The sequence below is a fragment of the Neodothiora populina genome (assembly GCF_041146345.1).
Source record: "Neodothiora populina strain CPC 39397 chromosome Unknown canker_contig_7, whole genome shotgun sequence".
NCBI classification, from domain to species: Eukaryota; Fungi; Ascomycota; class Dothideomycetes; order Dothideales; family Dothioraceae; genus Neodothiora; species Neodothiora populina.
Window position 1 is genome coordinate 1,343,154 of NW_027191415.1, and position 16,864 is coordinate 1,360,017.

General features: G+C 51.5%; 5 protein-coding genes across 5 annotated transcripts; 3 read left to right on the top strand and 2 right to left on the bottom strand.

Annotated features, from left to right (window-relative positions):
* Nucleotides 1-534: 534 nt before the first annotated feature.
* AAFC00_006485 (uncharacterized protein) lies at nucleotides 535-3,252 on the top strand (the record flags this gene model as incomplete). The annotated part of the gene is made up of 1 exon (XM_069346447.1): nucleotides 535-3,252. One exon carries the CDS (start codon nucleotides 535-537, stop codon nucleotides 3,250-3,252), a length of 2,718 nt encoding a protein of 905 aa, XP_069197660.1.
* A 422-nt stretch (nucleotides 3,253-3,674) lies between these two features.
* AAFC00_006486 (uncharacterized protein) lies at nucleotides 3,675-5,481 on the bottom strand (the record flags this gene model as incomplete). The annotated part of the gene is made up of 8 exons (XM_069348335.1): nucleotides 3,675-3,901; nucleotides 3,964-4,242; nucleotides 4,299-4,618; nucleotides 4,670-4,740; nucleotides 4,797-5,030; nucleotides 5,083-5,292; nucleotides 5,351-5,368; nucleotides 5,434-5,481. 8 exons carry the CDS (start codon nucleotides 5,479-5,481, stop codon nucleotides 3,675-3,677), a joined length of 1,407 nt encoding a protein of 468 aa, XP_069197661.1.
* Nucleotides 5,482-8,108: 2,627 nt separating this feature from the next.
* AAFC00_006487 (uncharacterized protein) lies at nucleotides 8,109-9,400 on the top strand (the record flags this gene model as incomplete). Its single annotated transcript, XM_069346448.1, has 2 exons — nucleotides 8,109-8,351; nucleotides 8,414-9,400. The coding sequence occupies 2 exons, from the start codon at nucleotides 8,109-8,111 to the stop codon at nucleotides 9,398-9,400; spliced, it is 1,230 nt and encodes a 409-aa protein (XP_069197662.1).
* Nucleotides 9,401-10,140: 740 nt separating this feature from the next.
* Nucleotides 10,141-11,091, bottom strand: AAFC00_006488 (uncharacterized protein; the record flags this gene model as incomplete). Its single annotated transcript, XM_069346449.1, has 1 exon — nucleotides 10,141-11,091. The coding sequence occupies one exon, from the start codon at nucleotides 11,089-11,091 to the stop codon at nucleotides 10,141-10,143; it is 951 nt and encodes a 316-aa protein (XP_069197663.1).
* Nucleotides 11,092-12,111: 1,020 nt separating this feature from the next.
* On the top strand, nucleotides 12,112-14,132 carry AAFC00_006489 (uncharacterized protein; the record flags this gene model as incomplete). The annotated part of the gene is made up of 5 exons (XM_069346450.1): nucleotides 12,112-12,450; nucleotides 12,503-13,445; nucleotides 13,542-13,700; nucleotides 13,850-13,892; nucleotides 14,087-14,132. 5 exons carry the CDS (start codon nucleotides 12,112-12,114, stop codon nucleotides 14,130-14,132), a joined length of 1,530 nt encoding a protein of 509 aa, XP_069197664.1.
* Nucleotides 14,133-16,864: the final 2,732 nt, after the last annotated feature.

Here is a 16,864-nt window from a genome sequence, read left to right on the forward strand (position 1 = left end):
CAGCTCGAGGGAGGGGAGCCACAAGACTAGGAGGAGCCAGATGAGCTGTATTTGCAACTGATGGCTGAGTGATTGGGTTACCTACCAGTGTGGCCAAGGAAAAAGAGGTTCGTCCGAGTTCATCATGCCGAAGTCATCTTTCACCACTAGAACGGAGCTTTTGTGTCAGACAGAAAACTTCGATGCAGATGAGGCTATCATGTAAAGATCCGTTGTTGCATGGCAGATGTGCAAATGTTTATCATGATCAAGTACTATAGATAACGTTCAGATCCGATCAAGATCTTGCAGATCCGACGCGTCGGATCGCGTACGCGACGCGGAAACGAGATGCCGTCATTGATATTTGTATATTCAACATCGCAATACAAAGAGATTAATCCAATACAACAAACATACGCAATATTTGTAATACATCACAATACAAACATCAATACAGGATTGACTAGTTCAAGTATTTGTGTACATCTTGGTAGATTGTCGAACCAATTGTGCCTTCAAGATCTCAAGTAGAAAGATTACTGGATAACAACCATGGTTGCCAAAAAGTCAAGAACGCCAATTGAGGTGAATGAAACAGCAGACGAAACATCTTCTGAAACGCCTCAGAATGGGAATGAGGTTTCCGCGACTATGGAGGCAGAGGAAGCCAATATGGCAGCTGCACGCGCGAAACTTGAATCGAAGCGTGAGGCTGCACTAGAGTCAGAACGCGAGAAAGACATGGAAGGAGGCGAGGAAGTTGTTGGCACAAAGTTCAAAGCATTGGAATATCTATTGAGTCAGAGCAAGTTGTACAGCACTATCATGTTGCAGCAAATGCAGAAGCAGGAAGAGGCCGATGAAGCAAAAGACGAACGGGGCAAAAAGAGGGCCGCGGCAAGAGAAGAGAAAGCAGAAAAAGCTGCCGAGGCTGGACAAAAGAGAGCCACGCGTGCTGCTGCCAGGACTGAGAGCATAGCTGAGGGAGTTGTTGATGAAAATGCTAACAAACCTGACAAAGGGAGGAGAGGACGTGGAAGGCCTGCTAAAAATACTCCTCGAAAGACTGGCAAGATATCCGATTATATCAAGAAGGAAGACATACAAGAGAAGGCTAGCAATGCATCCATTAATGAAGCTCTCAAAGAGGAAGCAGATGACAGCATTAAACCTGGAGACATTGGTGTTCAAAATCTACGCTCTGCAAAACAGCCAGATCTTGTCAGCGGCGGACTGATGCGTACTTATCAGCTTGAAGGGTTGGAATGGCTGACTTCCTTGTACGAGAATGGGCTGAATGGTATCCTGGCGGACGAGATGGGTCTGGGTAAGACGGTGCAGACCATCTCGTTCTTGGCATTCCTACGGGAGCGAGGCATATATGGACCTTTCCTGATCGCCGCTCCTCTGAGTACCACTAGCAATTGGGTCGCCGAGTTCAAGAGATGGACTCCGAAGATCCCGGTTGTCCTCTATCATGGCTCAAAACCTGAGCGGGAAGAGATCCGTCGTAAAAAGTTCAAGAATCCTGGAAGCCAGGACTTCCCGGTCATTTGTACTTCATATGAGATTTGCATGAACGATCGCAAATTTCTCGGCAATTATGGCTGGAAGTTCATCATAATTGACGAAGGTCATCGCATCAAGAACCTCAACTGTCGACTGATTCGGGAGTTGCAGAGCTATCAATCTGCCAACCGCTTGCTCATTACTGGAACGCCGCTGCAAAACAATCTCACGGAGCTATGGTCGCTCTTGCACTTCCTTATGCCTACGATCTTTGACAAGTTAGAGTCCTTCGAGTCGTGGTTCGACTTTTCCGCACTGAATGAACGGAACGGGTATCAGCAGATCTTGTCCGAGGAGCGAAAGAAGAGCCTGGTCTCATCCTTGCACGCGATTCTCAAGCCTTTTCTACTACGACGTGTAAAAGCCGACGTGGAGACCAGTCTACCGAAGAAGCGAGAATACATTCTTTATGCTCCTTTAACGCAGACCCAACAAGAGCTCTACCAAGAGATCCTCGACGGCAATAGCCGCGCGTATCTTGAGAACAAGGCCGTCGAGTCCATGACCGCCACAGCCACGCCTACAAGCGCACGCAGTAGGAGTCTGAAGCGCAAAGCGCTCGAAGGGTCTGCCACCCCCATGAAAAGCGCAAAGACGAGCCGGGCATCAACGCCCGCCACAAACGACAGCACTCGTTCTCGTCGTGCGAAGAAAGGCCAAAATTACGAGGAGTTGTCGGATCGAGACTACTTCAAGCAGCTGTCATCTCCAGCGCCCACCGACGCCGATACTGCGGCCGAAGAGCCCGATAGCGAAGAGCTAGAAGAACAAGAACGAGCACACACTCTGACTTTGGCCAAACGCCAGATAGGCACCAAGAAACTGCAAAACCCCATCATCCAACTTCGCCTGTGCTGCAATTCGCCCCATAATTTCTACTATCCCTTCAGCGCCGAGGACGAGAGCGACGTCGACCAAACACTAATCACCGAGAGCGGCAAAATGATGCTTCTGGACCGCTTACTACCAGAGCTCCTAGAAAAAGGCCACAAAGTCCTGATATTCTCACAATTCAAGACACAGCTCGACCTTCTCGAGACCTACTGTCGAGTGTTGAAGGACTACCCCTGCTGCCGCATCGACGGCTCGATCCCGCAATCAGAACGCCAGGAGCAGATCCTCGCATTCAACTCTCCAGACAGCGACACCAACGTCTTCCTCCTGAGCACACGTGCAGGCGGCCAGGGCATCAACCTCGCCTCGGCGGACACCGTCCTCTTGTTCGACAGCGACTGGAACCCACAGCAGGACCTGCAAGCCCAGGACCGCGCCCACAGAATCGGCCAGACCAGACCGGTCATCGTGTATCGCTTCGCGACCCGCGGAACCGTCGAAAGCATGTTACTCGAAAAAGCCGACTCGAAGCGCCGGCTCGAGAAACTCGTCATCCAAAAGGGCAGGTTCAGGAAAGACATGAATGGGTCTTCTTCAGGCAGTGGCAGCGCAAACGGCGTCACGGGAGCCGATTTCAAGGAATTGCAGAGATTGTTGGCGAGAGACGATGGGGAGAGTTATGATGTGCAGGGCGGGGCCGACGGACAGCAGTTGCTCAGTGATGAGGACCTGAAGACGTTGACGGATCGTAGCGAGGAGGCGTTCACGCGCGCCGAGCAAGGCTTGGATGCTGACAAGAGTTCTGTTTTCAAGGCTGTTGAGACAAAGGCTAATGGAGAGGGTTTTCTCGAGGCTATGAGCAAGTGAGGCACGGACAGGGTCACGTTGACTTGGCGCTCTGACACTACCACTTGTCTAATTCCGGCAATGGATCACATGTCACAGAAACCTCCATGAATAGGTGCATGTTTTGTCATATACGAGTAATTTACATAGAAATCTAAAAAGGATTATTACATATTGTCTAAAATTTCTGCCTCGACGTCCTCGCGCGTCTGCTGGCCGTCATCCATCGGTAACCCTTCATGCGTCGGAGACGCTACAATGATGATGATGATGATGATGATCTCATGTCATGTCATGTCATGTCGTTGCCATCCTGGAAAGAAGATCATGAATCAAGAGCTTTCAAATCTGTACAAACATCTACAAAATGGTGAACAAGACACGTTCTATCCCCCAGAGAATGAATGGTCGAATCACGGCGTCCCTCATGATCGTTTTTCCCTTTACTTCCTCGCCAAACTGCTTCGTTGCCTGAAATAAGCTCCGAAGAAATAGATGACATAGATGAGAGCGACGATGCCAAAGGAGATGAAGCCGAGAGTGGCGAACGCCCATTTCGTGGACATATTCTCGAACATGGCGACACCGGCGTGGCAGAGTGCGGTTGCGATGAGGAAGGATGGGATGAGGAAGGCGGCGATTGCTGATGCAGCCACGTTCGGGTATGAGTCTTGAAGAGGGTCAGTACTGACGGTCGCCCACGAAATGACGCAATTCACGAATTTGACTTACCAGTGATGTAGTTTAGCATACTGAGCCAGAGCAGAGGGTCGCAGAATCCAAGGAAACCACCGGCGACGATGGGACTCCAGTAGCTGGTGGTGCCATCCGAGGTGAATGCGAACCAGAGGAGAGAGATAGGGAAACCCCAGACGAAGACCAGAGAGGTGATGAAACGAGCTTCGGGGCGTCCCTTGCCGCCATTTCTCAATCGATCTCTTCTGAAGAACCAGGTTTGTACAGGGACGAACAGGAACATGCAGAGCACACCAGGTACGAAATTCAGGTAGGCTGGGGAGAAGTCATCAGTCATGCGTATACGAGTCAGGTCGTGAGTTGCCACTTACTCAAGTCAGCCGAAACAACGGATAGGCCATTGTTGACAGCGAAAACGTCGTAGACACCATCCAGATAGAGGAAAAGTAGACCATAGGCGAATCCGTTGTAGAGACCGAGGAGCATGACGATGGGCTGAGTGACCATAATTCTGGCGGTCATCGTAGTGACGAACTTTAACTCGCTCAAAACGTTGACCTTGGCTTCTGCGACTTGCATCTCCTGGGGATCGGTAGCCTCACCCTTCTTTACGGCCCTCGAGATGACGATCCGGGGAAGAGTTTCGGGGATGAAACACATGATCAATGCGTAGGCACCGCCGATGATGATGCTAAGTGAAGTCAGCACTGATAAGTAATGTGAAGGCGGTCATTCTGCTGACTTGATGTAGAAGATCCAGCGCCAGCTCAAGTTGGGGTTATCTACGATCCATGCACCGACAGGACTGCCGATCTGCGCACCAATCAGCATCGTACTCAAATCACACGATGAAAACGTGGAAGTCTCACGGATGGACCAATGTTTGCAGAGCACACAAACATCGCCATGGCTTGTCCCGCGCTATCTCGGTCGCCAAACATGTCCGCGATGGTACCAGCGACGTTGGACAAAGCTGTAGATCCAGTGAAGCCAATCAAGAACATGAAGATGATGAGCATAGGAAGATTGATGGCACGAGCTGTTCCAACGTTCAGGACTGCGTAGAGGAAGATGGAGACGACATAGATCCATTTTCTACCACCCTTTGAGGAAATTAGTAAGGTTCTCATAGCTGTGCCTTTGATTGCGACGTACAATATCCGCCAAAGGTCCGAGGAAAATGGGTCCGATTGCAGTGCCAAGAACGAACATGGACTGGCCGAGAGTGATGACTTGGGTACTGGCAGGATAGTCATCGCCAATGTTGTACTCGGCAGAGACATAAGTAGTAGAAGTCAATGTCACGAATGCTTGCAGGGAGCAGTACAACAATGCGATACTCCATCGCTTCCAGGCAGGCCAGTGCTGTACAAACAATCAAGCTTAGTATTGGAGAATGCGCAACGTATTGCAATATATGTACCATTGGATGATGGGGATCCTGAATGACTCAACGTTAGCTGATTGAAGTGACATACTTCGCGGCGGCCGCAGAAATGTACACACCCGTTCCTCTACGACTTCGAGAGCGGCCAGCGTCTCGTCGCGACCCATGGCCATGCTGCCGCGGCCATGATGGTGACCCTTCGCAGCCTCGTCAGGATGGAATGCTTCCGCATCCTTGTCGTCGTAGACGTCGCCGCGCGAGGACCGTGGAGGTAAGGACATCTTGTCGGCGGATAGGGAAGCTGGAGGGCTATTTTTTAGAAGCAGAAGCTGCTTCGGATGATTTTATCTCTGCGACAGATGGTCACCTATAACATCACAACCAACAAAAAAGATGCGCGCGCGGAAGAGGAGCAATCAGAGGAGATGTAGGTGCGCGCGCATCATCATCATAAAAAAAGCTCATCAGACAGAAGGGTGCAGACTATTCCCGAGCGCCGAGACGCAGGGTGCACATCATCGAGCCGTGAGCCGTTCCCTCCCGGATAACGATCCATGCTTTCTCGAACGGAGTAAGGTTTAGGAAACAAGTGGGTTAGGGCCTTGCTCAAGACACTGCATTGGATTGGTTGACGGCGAGTGCCTATCAGTTGACATCTCGAACAGATAATTCTATTGTGTCCCATCCACGCCTTGTGGCTTATAGGTCAAGGCTTCAAGAGGCAGGTGCCCGGATAGTGCTTACGGTAGAGTACCTTCAGGCGAGGTGGCAGTCAGAAATGGTTGCCACCCATGAGCTAAGCTCATGGCGGCTGTGCGGCCATTTTCGACTTGTCGTAGAGCGCCAGAAAGCCCTACAACGACCTATTAGGCGACCTCGGTATCACGCTCGTATAGAAAAAAGACCTAATTTATGACACTTCTACATACAAGCACATCATCACATCTGCATAGTGACCGGAGCCGGAAAACGCAACACAGTATTGCTTGTAGTCAGTTAAATTCTCCCAAAGTTTGAAAGTCCCAATTGCTTGCACTGCTTGGCCGAGGCTTGATTGGAACTGTGCAATGCTTGTCGAAGCGCCACTGACGCTCTCGTGGCGTGAAATAAGCATCGTCTCTACGATGAACAGCGATTACAATCATGAACCATCGCTCGCATGTGCAAAAAAGCACATATCAATAGCGGGTTGATACGCTTTCTGATCCGCATATTGGCAGCAAAAACAGCTTTGTCGAAGTATCTGGTCACTCGTGTTGCACCACTGGGAACACTATCCTTGGTTTCCGCTGCCCTATAACGTAAGGCTCGGCAAATTTGGAGCTAGAACTCCACGTGCGACGCTCAGGATGCGCTGGCGCCGGCCCTGCTCCTTCCGTCATCCGACCTTATTACCTATTGTCTTTACAGTAGAGTATGTTTCCCCGTCAGATAGATCTCCCACAATTCGTAAGGGTCCTTTAAGAGAGAGATAGCAATACGGCGACCTCCACGACCACAGATCACAATGCGTCGAAGTGTCGACAGACGAGATATGTCATCCGCACCAGAATCCTTCCAACGTCAGCACCGCCGAAAGCACACTTGACCACTTCGGAATAACGTACAGGAGTGTTCTGTGTAAGCGAAACACTAATCTTTACGAGACCAATACCACAAGGTGACGTGCTGTGCAGCAAGTCTGGGTCTTTGGCTTTCTCCGTCAAAGATCAAGGACAGAAATGTATTTAAGGTTTGACCTGAAGCCACTTGACATTGTTGTCGCTGTGGTCCTTGCCATTCATCTTAGATGACTCGTTCTCTGGGCAGGTCACTACAGCTGGTCAAGGAACCACAGTATTCGGTACTCTATGCTGAATAAGTCTCAATTGCTCTTGGGGTGTAGAACGCTTGTGTGTCGGAGTTTCTCAAAACCTCGTGATGTCAAGTGTGGTTGGCAAGGGTCTGAGAGCGAACCATGCCTGACAGTGATTCCAACGCCTGTCGATCACGGATGGAGATGCCAATCATGGCCCGGCTCCGTAGGCGTACATATGGTTCCTGGTCTATCGAGAAGTCTGGCTCTGGACTTACAGTAGCACTGGAAGAAGGGGAGAGGTTCATGCATTCTGAACAAGAGGTGCAAAAGCCTGATAACAATACCTAGTCTGATCTCATACAAAAGGCCTCCCATGTTTGTAGAGGAATGCAGGACCGCACTTGATGAACTATTCTACTGCCTCTCGAGTCATGGAACGGCCAGGGTTGCCGCGTCGAAGCTCACACTTTTGAAGCCCGGGCAAGGAATACAAACAGAGGTAAATTCGCCAGTACAAGAGTCAAGGGCCAGGGCAGCTACTTGCATGTGGACACATCAAGACATGCACCGAGTGGTCAGCTCTAATTAATATAAGAAAGAAAGGCAAGGCAAGGTAGGTCAGGCACAGGCACTGGCACAGGTAGGTGAAGATGCGGAGACGGAGGTTACCGCAGAGCCGCAGGGAGCGTCATCTATCATCTCTCATCTCTCATCTCTCCACTCATCTCCCCGGGAGCCCAAAGCGAAGGGAGAGCAAGTAACCAACAGCTATTCTTTTGATACCGTATCTTACCTTACATCAGACAATCTACGAAACCGCCATCTCTCCAGCCCCTTGTGACAGACTCAAATAAAAATTCAATTATCCGATCCAGTTTGAACAAAAAGGAGCGCCGCGCGACCGAAACAGAAGGAGCCCGACCCGGCCCGGACGAACACCTGTACCACGTCTCGACCACACCTCTACCACATCGCAGACACCAACAATAAACAAACATGTCTGCGCCCAAGCGGATAGAGCAGTGGGAGATTGACCGCTACTGGGACATCTTCACATCACTCGGCGGCGGCGGCACACATCTCGACGGCAACCAAGCGGCGTCCGTCCTCAAGAACAGTCAACTACGAGACGACCAGCTCGAGCGGGTGTGGGATCTGGCCGATGTCGACAATGACGGGCGATTGGACTTTGAGGAGTTTTGCGTCGCCATGCGGTTGATCTTTGACTTGGTCAACGGGGTGAGTTCTGATTGGAAAGGGGAGACGAAGCAGGTCTAGGCAGGCAACTAACAAACCACCAGGAATACCTCGACGTCCCTCAGACTCTCCCCGACTGGCTCGTGCCGGAATCCAAAGCACATCTGATCCAGGCCTCAAAAGCCATCACGGGCCACCAGCCGCAGTTCGAATCAGTCGACGACTACGACGATGACGACGACACGCCGGGGCTCAAGGACGGCTTCGACTGGTACATGTCCAAGTCCGACCGATCCAAATACGAAGAAATCTACACGGCGAATCGCGACGGCCGAGACGGCAGCATCACCTTCGAGTCGCTCGCCGGGCTCTACGACTCGCTCGACGTGCCCGACACGGACATCCGCAGCGCCTGGAACCTCGTGAACCCGCGCTCCGACCTGGCCATAGGCAAGGACGCTTGTCTCGCCTTCCTGCACATCCTCAACAACCGTCACGAGGGCTTCCGCATCCCACGCTCCGTCCCGCCATCGCTGCGCGCCACCTTCGAACAGGGCAAGATCGAATACCAGATCGACAAGCAACAGACGGCGGCGCAGCGATGGGGCGCCAAACGCGACGACAACACGCTGACGGGCAAAAAAGCAAAGTTCGGCGACTCATACCTCAGCCGGTTGGGCGTGGGCGACCGCGCCGCTCCCAAAGGCACAGACTTCAGCAGCACGCGCACAGACGGCGAGTGGGAGGAAGTGCGTCTCAAGCGCCAACTGAAAGAGCTCGAGGACAAGATGGCCAAGGTGGAAGAGGCGGCGCAGAGGAAACGCGACAGGGGCGGCAGACGCGACGATCACAGCAAGCCTGCCCTCGTCAAGCGCGAGCTCGAGCAGCTTTTGGACTGGAAGCGCAAGCAACTGCGAGACTTGGAGACGGGCGAGGGCACGGCCAAGGTGGGTCAGAGTCTCAAGGGCATGGCCGACGAGATCGCCATGGTCAAGGAACAGGTCGACGGGCTCGAGCAGCACCTGAGGAAGAGAGAGGCCGTGCTGGATGATTTGAAGCGACAGATTGAGGACGAGAAGGCACAGAGGTAGATTTCGTTTGATTTTCCATTGCATGGACCAAGTAGAAGGTTCACTAGAGCAAGCAAGACGAATAAGCTGTATAGCGCATCCCTCTATCTGTATCAATCATGTCAATAATACTATGCCATTTCAAGGCACACCAGCAGCGATTGTCCCAGCCTAAGCCCCTGCTTTCTTCAATCAAACCCGCTGTGTTTCGAGACGAATAGGAAGTCATAGGCAGTTTAGGTGAAAATATAGCAATATCTTTATCATCTAAAATTGAACAGAAGAGCATAGAAAGTATGTCCTGGATAAGCATACCTTGCCTTGACTTAGCCGCCTCTTGATCCTATCCTGCTTGACTGTCCCAAGTACGGTCAAGTACGGCAGGTACATAGACCTTTTTCCTCTGCGCCATCCAAACTCCGTCCACTCGCTCCTTCCCAATCCTCCCAGACTGCCCTTTCCAACCCCTGTCTTTACCCCCAAAACGTGTGAATAACAGAAAAACGCCCTGGTGGACAAGAAGAGAATAAGACAAATTGGAAACAGGAATAGAACAGGAATAGAATCAAATCGGAGGGGGGGTATCTTTTTAGTGGTGAAATTTATCCTGTGAAGCAGCAGATTTCCCAAACCAGGTTTCAAGTCTCAAGTCTCTCTCTCTCTCTCTCTCTCTCTCTCTCTCTTTTGCATATCCAGGTGGGGGGCCTCGCAGTATTGGTCGATGGTCTCTCATCTCTTTCTGATCATTCTCCTTCTCTTCTCTATCGAGTCGTGGCGTCGACGAAGGGCGCAAACGTCCGTCCTCCGAACCTCTCAGCGTCGCCTTCCTGCGCCGTCGTGTCCATGTCTATGTCGTCGTCGTCATCGCTGTCGTCGCGACTGAGTGCTCGCTTCGACGAACTCCTGTTCATTGCCATATTTGTACTCGTGTGCGCGCGGCCGACGTCTCGCTTGGCTGTCAGAATGGCCTGGTAGCTCTGCAGCATGCGCTTGAATGTGTCGTCGAAGTTGACGCAGAAGCGCTGGGACTGTACGAGTTGCATTGCGCGGATGAAATCGACGTCCTCATGCACATCCATCATATAGGCTGCCACGACCGCCGCCGATCTCTCGTTGCCGCTTTCGCAGAAGACGAGGATCTTGCCCGTCGTCGTCGTCGTCGTCGTCGTCGTCGTCGTCGTGTCTGACTTTGTGCTGTTTTCTTGCTGTCTTTTTTGGAAACTGACGAGGTGGTCGTTGATCTTGTCGTTCATGACAGGAAACAAGGACACCAAGTCGTTGTCTGAGCATAGATCCACCGTCTCGGCCTGAATGTCTAGCTCACCTGCCACTCGCAGCGCCGCATCCATGATTTTGCTGTCGAATCGACGGTGTTTCCTGCGAACGGCCACGACGAGAGTGATGCCTTCTCGGCGCAGGAAATCACGATCTTTGGCTGCATTTAATGGGCCGAGATACAGAAAGGGGAGAACGGCTTGGGCTTCACGGCGACGTTCGTATGACCAATCCAGCAGGGACGAAGTGGTCATGCCCGAATACGAGACATTTCGCAGGGCGGGATGTGATGGCACTGAGAGATTCCATTGAGGTGCCACTGCTGCATTGATTGACGGCGGCGGCACGACGATGCGGGGAGGTGTCGGCACTCGATAAGAGTACTCCTCGTTACGGAGGTGCGACATGGGACTGCCGCCGGATGAAGACGAGTTCATTGTGTAGGAGCAAAAAGAGGTGGGAATGCAAGGAATAACAACGTTGAGACAAGGCAAGGCAGGACAAGTCTACGACAGAGCTTGGGTGGATGACACACTACTCCCGGTCAGTCCTCGAAGATATCGAGTGGCTTGAAGTGTAAGTGAAACATCAGATAGGTGCGTGGAATCCGGATCCAGCCTTACTGGTCACCGAGGCACATCTGAAACCGACCTTTTCTTATCTATTGCATAGCGCAGTCAGTGGGGAACAAGAGAGGTGCGTAGTCACGTATGGCTGGGAAAGCATCTTTTTTTGTCAAGGTACTACAGTATGATTGCCCTGGTTTATATATATAAGTGATGATCCCTCGGCATGGAATTGATTGATCGATTGCCCTTTCGGCCAGCCCTGATGAGCGGATCTATCATTAATCATTAATCGTTAACCACTTATCATTGACCACTAATTATTGGGCACTTGTACTTTGTCCCTCTGATCCGTGAATCTTTGCTTTGACTTTACCCTAGACTTTTTGCCAAAAATACTCCGAGTCCCGGGAAACCGACCGACCGACCGCCCACCCGCCAGTGGCATCAGACTCTCTTCAGCGGCATCGTCACATCACCTTCAATAATACCTTACCTTCGCTTCAGCAAGCCTGCATCAACGCTCCATCTAATCCACAACCCCGCAACGACGAATACGACAATGATCTTCAGGCACGAGACTCCCGACTCCATTATACTCTGTTTATCCTCAATACGTCTGCTTCACGTCGTGCATTGCCTATGTGGTGTCGATCCAGTCAAGTCTCGTCCTGCCCATCTTGTGCTCCTCATGCTGCGGAGATCGACCTTTCTCCTGCCTCTTGTAACTGATCGCTCACACACATGACACTTCTTGTGCGCATAAATTGACATCAATAGTATACTGCCTATAGGGTAGGTAGTATGCCGGCTCTCATAAGTACACCTCTCTGCCATCCTTTCCTCAGACTTGTTTCTCTTTATATGCCGCCTTGCTATTCACCAGCCACAATGCATGTCCTGTTCTTTCCTGTGATCATTACATTCATCTGTATCGTGCATGCCCAATGTCCTGACTATGCCGACTACTCTGCTCTCCATCATGCTCCTTTCTCCGACGGACGCTACAATCTGTCGTCTCAGCGGCCGAGTCCTGCTTGTCGCACTTTCAATTCCACCATCGTAGAAACAACCATCAACGCCACTGTTGCAGATATCGCTGACCCAGATCTCGCTCGCCTATTCCTCAATTCGTTTCCGAATACTCTAGATACTGCCATTAAGTGGAAAGGTTATGCAGCGAACGGTTCTGACGAAGAGCTGACATTCGTCATCACCGGTGACATCAACGTAACACAACGCATGGGTCTCAGCATTGCTTGATGTATACTGACTCCTGCAGGCGATGTGGTTGCGAGACTCTGCCAACCAGATGCAATCCTATCAACAACTCCTCACTGCCTCCAATTCCTCGGATTCGCTGGCATCTCTCTACAGGGGCGTCATCAATCTGCAGTCTCGCTACATTCTGACCTCACCATATTGCAATGCTTTCCAGCCCCCAGCCGAGTCTGGCATCGATCCAGTGTCCAGTCCCATCAATGGCAACATCTACCCGACTTATGACAACAGTTCTGTCTTCGAATGCAAATACGAGCTTGACTCTGTCGCGGCCTTTCTCGAGATCTCTTCAGACTACTACACTGCTACCCAAGATCTTGCTTTCTTCGGAAAATACAACTGGGTTGAGACTGTCGAAGCAATCTTGTCTCTGACAGATGCAATGAAGACTCCTACTTTTGCGGCAAACGGCAGCGTCAATCCATCTCCGTATTCATTCCAGAAGATGACGCTGCGCGGATCCGAAACGCTTCTCAACAACGGCCTCGGTAGTCCGGTGAACAATAATACTGGTCTCATCCGCTCGGCGTTTCGACCCTCGGACGATTCTACCATCTACCAGTTCTTCATACCCGCAAACATGATGTTCTCGACATACCTTTCTTCTGCAGCAGACATCATGCGTGGACTAGGAAACACCGACCTCGCCGACTCGATGAGCAGTCTATCTTCCAGCCTGCGCACCGCAATCGATGACTATGGGATTGTCTCCAGCAGGATAAACGGCGACATCTACGCCTACGAGGTTGACGGCTACGGGGGCGCGAATATCATGGACGACGCCAACATTCCTTCTTTGCTCTCTGCGGCTTTCTTTGGATTTGTTGATGTCAATGACACTGTTTACCAGAATACCAGGAAGCAGGTGCTGAGTCCGCAGGGAAACCCTTATTTCAACTTCGGGACTGTCTTGAGTTCTGTCGGTGGTCCGCATGACGGTCCCGGTGCGTCTGTTCTTTCTCTTATCACCTCGTTGCCCCACAAAATCGAGCGGCCTTGTCGTCTGGGGATTCAAACGAGACGCTGAGATTAAATCACAGGCTACGCCTGGCCAATGGCGTCGATCGTCCGCATCTTGACATCATCCGACGACGAAGAGATCACCGATCAACTGCGGCAGATCCTGAGCAGCACTGACGGTCTAGGCCTGATCCACGAGAGCATAAACACTTTCGATCAAAGTGACTGGACGCGGCAATGTACGTTCTTCTTTTCTATCACTAGCGATATCCCTCATCTGTACTTTTCTATTCTCTTCTCTGCTTTCCCCGGATGCCAATCCAGAATAAAGGAGAAGACAGAGTCCCGCATTGGATCGTGTCAAGGCCATGCTGATAAAATCCCATAGGGTTCAGTTGGGCCAACGGCCTCTTCGGCCAGATGATCCTAGAGTACGTCCAGTCCAATCGAGTCCTTCTTCCGCCCCGCCCCTGTCACTTCTTCCGCACCCACCCCTACATTCCGTTGGCCTGCCATCTATCGCTCCCAAACCCGAGAACCTCTGTCCATACCTGATCAACCAGTCGAACTCACCTCGTCTAAATAAAAACGAAAGGAACGTGCTGACGGGTCTGGACATGCATAGCTTGAAGGAGCGTAAACCTCATATCCTGCAAATGGGCTTTCAGTGAGACTTGTGCTGTGATGAATTAATGTACGACCGAGAAAGTATCCTTGGTTGAGTGGTGTTCATCGAGCGCCAATATCGGTCAGGCCCGGCGAGCGGTCTGACTCGCTTGGTGGGACTGATGGTATCTCATTACAGAGGGACGAGAATAAGAGGAAATGGAGGAGTGGATATGGTCATGATTTGATGAAGAAGTCACATGGTGATGAACAAGAGGCGTAGGGATGCATTGCCGTTAAAGATCTTTGATTCTCTGATTCCATCCCGCAGCTTCGGTGTATATCATGACGACTTGACTGATGACAAGGCGCGCGCATCGAAAGAATAAAAGTCTCATTTAGTAGTGGTTCTATCTACACTAGGAGACTCCCATACCGCCACGTCCCCGTCGAAAGATCCGCTGTCTATTCACCGCCTGCTCCATCTTTTGCAGCGACCTGCTTCCCTGTCCCCTATATCCTCTGACCTCCATCACCCTTGCCATCTTTACTCCAACAATCAAGGAATGACAAGCGCCCCCATACTCCTCTGATCAGCAAGCACAAACTCGAGCAGCGCTCCAAGCAGCTTCTCGTCGAGTCCGAGCCCCTGCAGCCTGCTGAGCCTATTACTAAACGGCGCCTTGTCAGCGCTCAGAGCACCCCAAATGGCGGACTTGGTGTTGTAGTCCAGCTGCGTCTCGTCGACGAGTCTGAAGACGTGTGCCGAGACGTCTGTGGGCGCCAATTGGGGATTTTCTTTGCCGAGGTGGATCTCGATCTTGTCTTTTCCGGCGGGGAGTTTCTTGACGTGCACGCTGACTCCGCTTGAGGACCTGGTGATTGTGGAGGCTTGGGACTGGTCGTCGCCGTCAATTAGAGTCCTGATGCTGTCGTCGGGTATGGTGGTGTCGAGCGCGACGAATTTGACGGTCCAGTCTCGCTGCTCTAGGGATAGAGACTCGATGCTGAGGACGCCTTTGCTTTGGTCGAAGCGAATGTGTGTGGTGGCGAATTGCACGAGATTGACATCGTTGCCGCTGCCGTCGTCTTCTTTCATGTCGAACGATCCGTCGGCGCCGACCGCGACGACAATCTCGATGCTGTCCGGGTTCTTGCCTCCGTTACCTGGCTCCAGTGATCCATCAAGAGGCACGATTGATCCTTCGTGGCAGAAGACCGCGTACTCGTCAAGAGTACGATAGAGGTTAAGTTCACGATCGCCATCGTACACAAGACCGGAGAACATGTCGACGAAGCGACCAGGAGGCAACCATGCGCGAGCTTTGGCCCTACGAGTCGAAGTATCGCGAGGAGACGTCAACGGTACAACGAAGAGTTCGGATCCGAAGAAAAAGGTGTTCTTTGCGTTGTACGCTTCGCCGATTCTGGGATACTCCCAGTAGACCGGCTGCACCAGTGGTTCATTGTCCATGGCTGATCGCACGTTCATAGTGTAAATGTACGGGATTAAACGATGTCGTAAGCGCAAAGCGTTCTTCTGGATCTCGCACGCTTCAGCATTGTATCTCCACGGTTCCTTGCTGTTCCAGGGATTGTTGTTTGAGTGAAGACGAAGTATGGGAGAAAAGACACCGAGCTGCACCCATCGAGTCTCGAGTTCATCATCCTTGTAGCCATTCATGTGGCCACCGATATCGTGACTCCACCATCCATAACCTATGTTCGAAGACGTGGCAGTGAACTCTGGCTGGAAGTCCAGGCTCTCCCATGTCACAACAGTATCACCAGAGAAACCAACAGGATAACGGTGACTGCCAGGTCCAGCATAGCGTGAGAACGTCAAAGCTCTTCCGTTGCGAGCATTGCGCATGAAGTGAAAGTGGTTCAACACCCAGAGCGGATCGACACCCTTGGCTGCGCTGATCTCGCCCTGTTGCCAGTCCACCCACCAAAAGTCCACGCCTTCGTCTTCGAGCTTACGAAGGACAATACCAAAATAGCTGTCCAAGAACTTCTTATCAGCTGCTTCAAATGCAATAGGGTCCTTGTTGGCCAAAGTTTCTTTCAGGTCAAGTGCATCGCATACTTCCCTGTAGGCATCCTCGTAATCGGCTATGCCATCTGCTGGATGATCGTTCAAGGTCACGCGCAAGTCCCGCTTGTGAAGTTCTGCCAAGAACTTTTTGGGGTCCGGAAACATGTCTGTGTTCCAGCTGTAGCCTGTCCAGCCAGACAATCCAGACTCGGCGACTCTCTTGTCATCAACCCAATGCCATCCCATGTCGATGACAGCCACACTCAAAGGCACTTTGTTCTCGATGGAGAACTTGTCCATGAGCTCCAGATATGTGTCGGTAGTGTAGTCATAATACCTACTCCACCAGTTGCCTAGCGACCAACGAGGTAGGAGCGGTTGACTTCCGGAGACGGCATAGAAAGCCTTAACAGCAGCTTTGTAGTCAAGTCCGTAGGCAAAGAGATAACCATCACAACGAGGCCCTCCCGAACGTCTTCCTCCTACCCAGCCTTCATCGGTGAACAGCATGCTATTGGAATCATCAATGTTTGCAAAGCCATTTCGAGAGATGAAACTCGGTCCGACGGGTATGCGTCCATTGGCGTTGTCCAATGTCCTCGCAGTGCCGCCCAGTTGCCATCCGTCCTCGCTGTGATCACTGTATCGCCATTTGGAATGCCAATCAGTGATATTGCCAAGGACAAGCACATTCAAACCATTGACACTGAATTCTTGCTTGTTGTACTGCAGGTGGAAGCGCTCAGTGATGATTTCTAG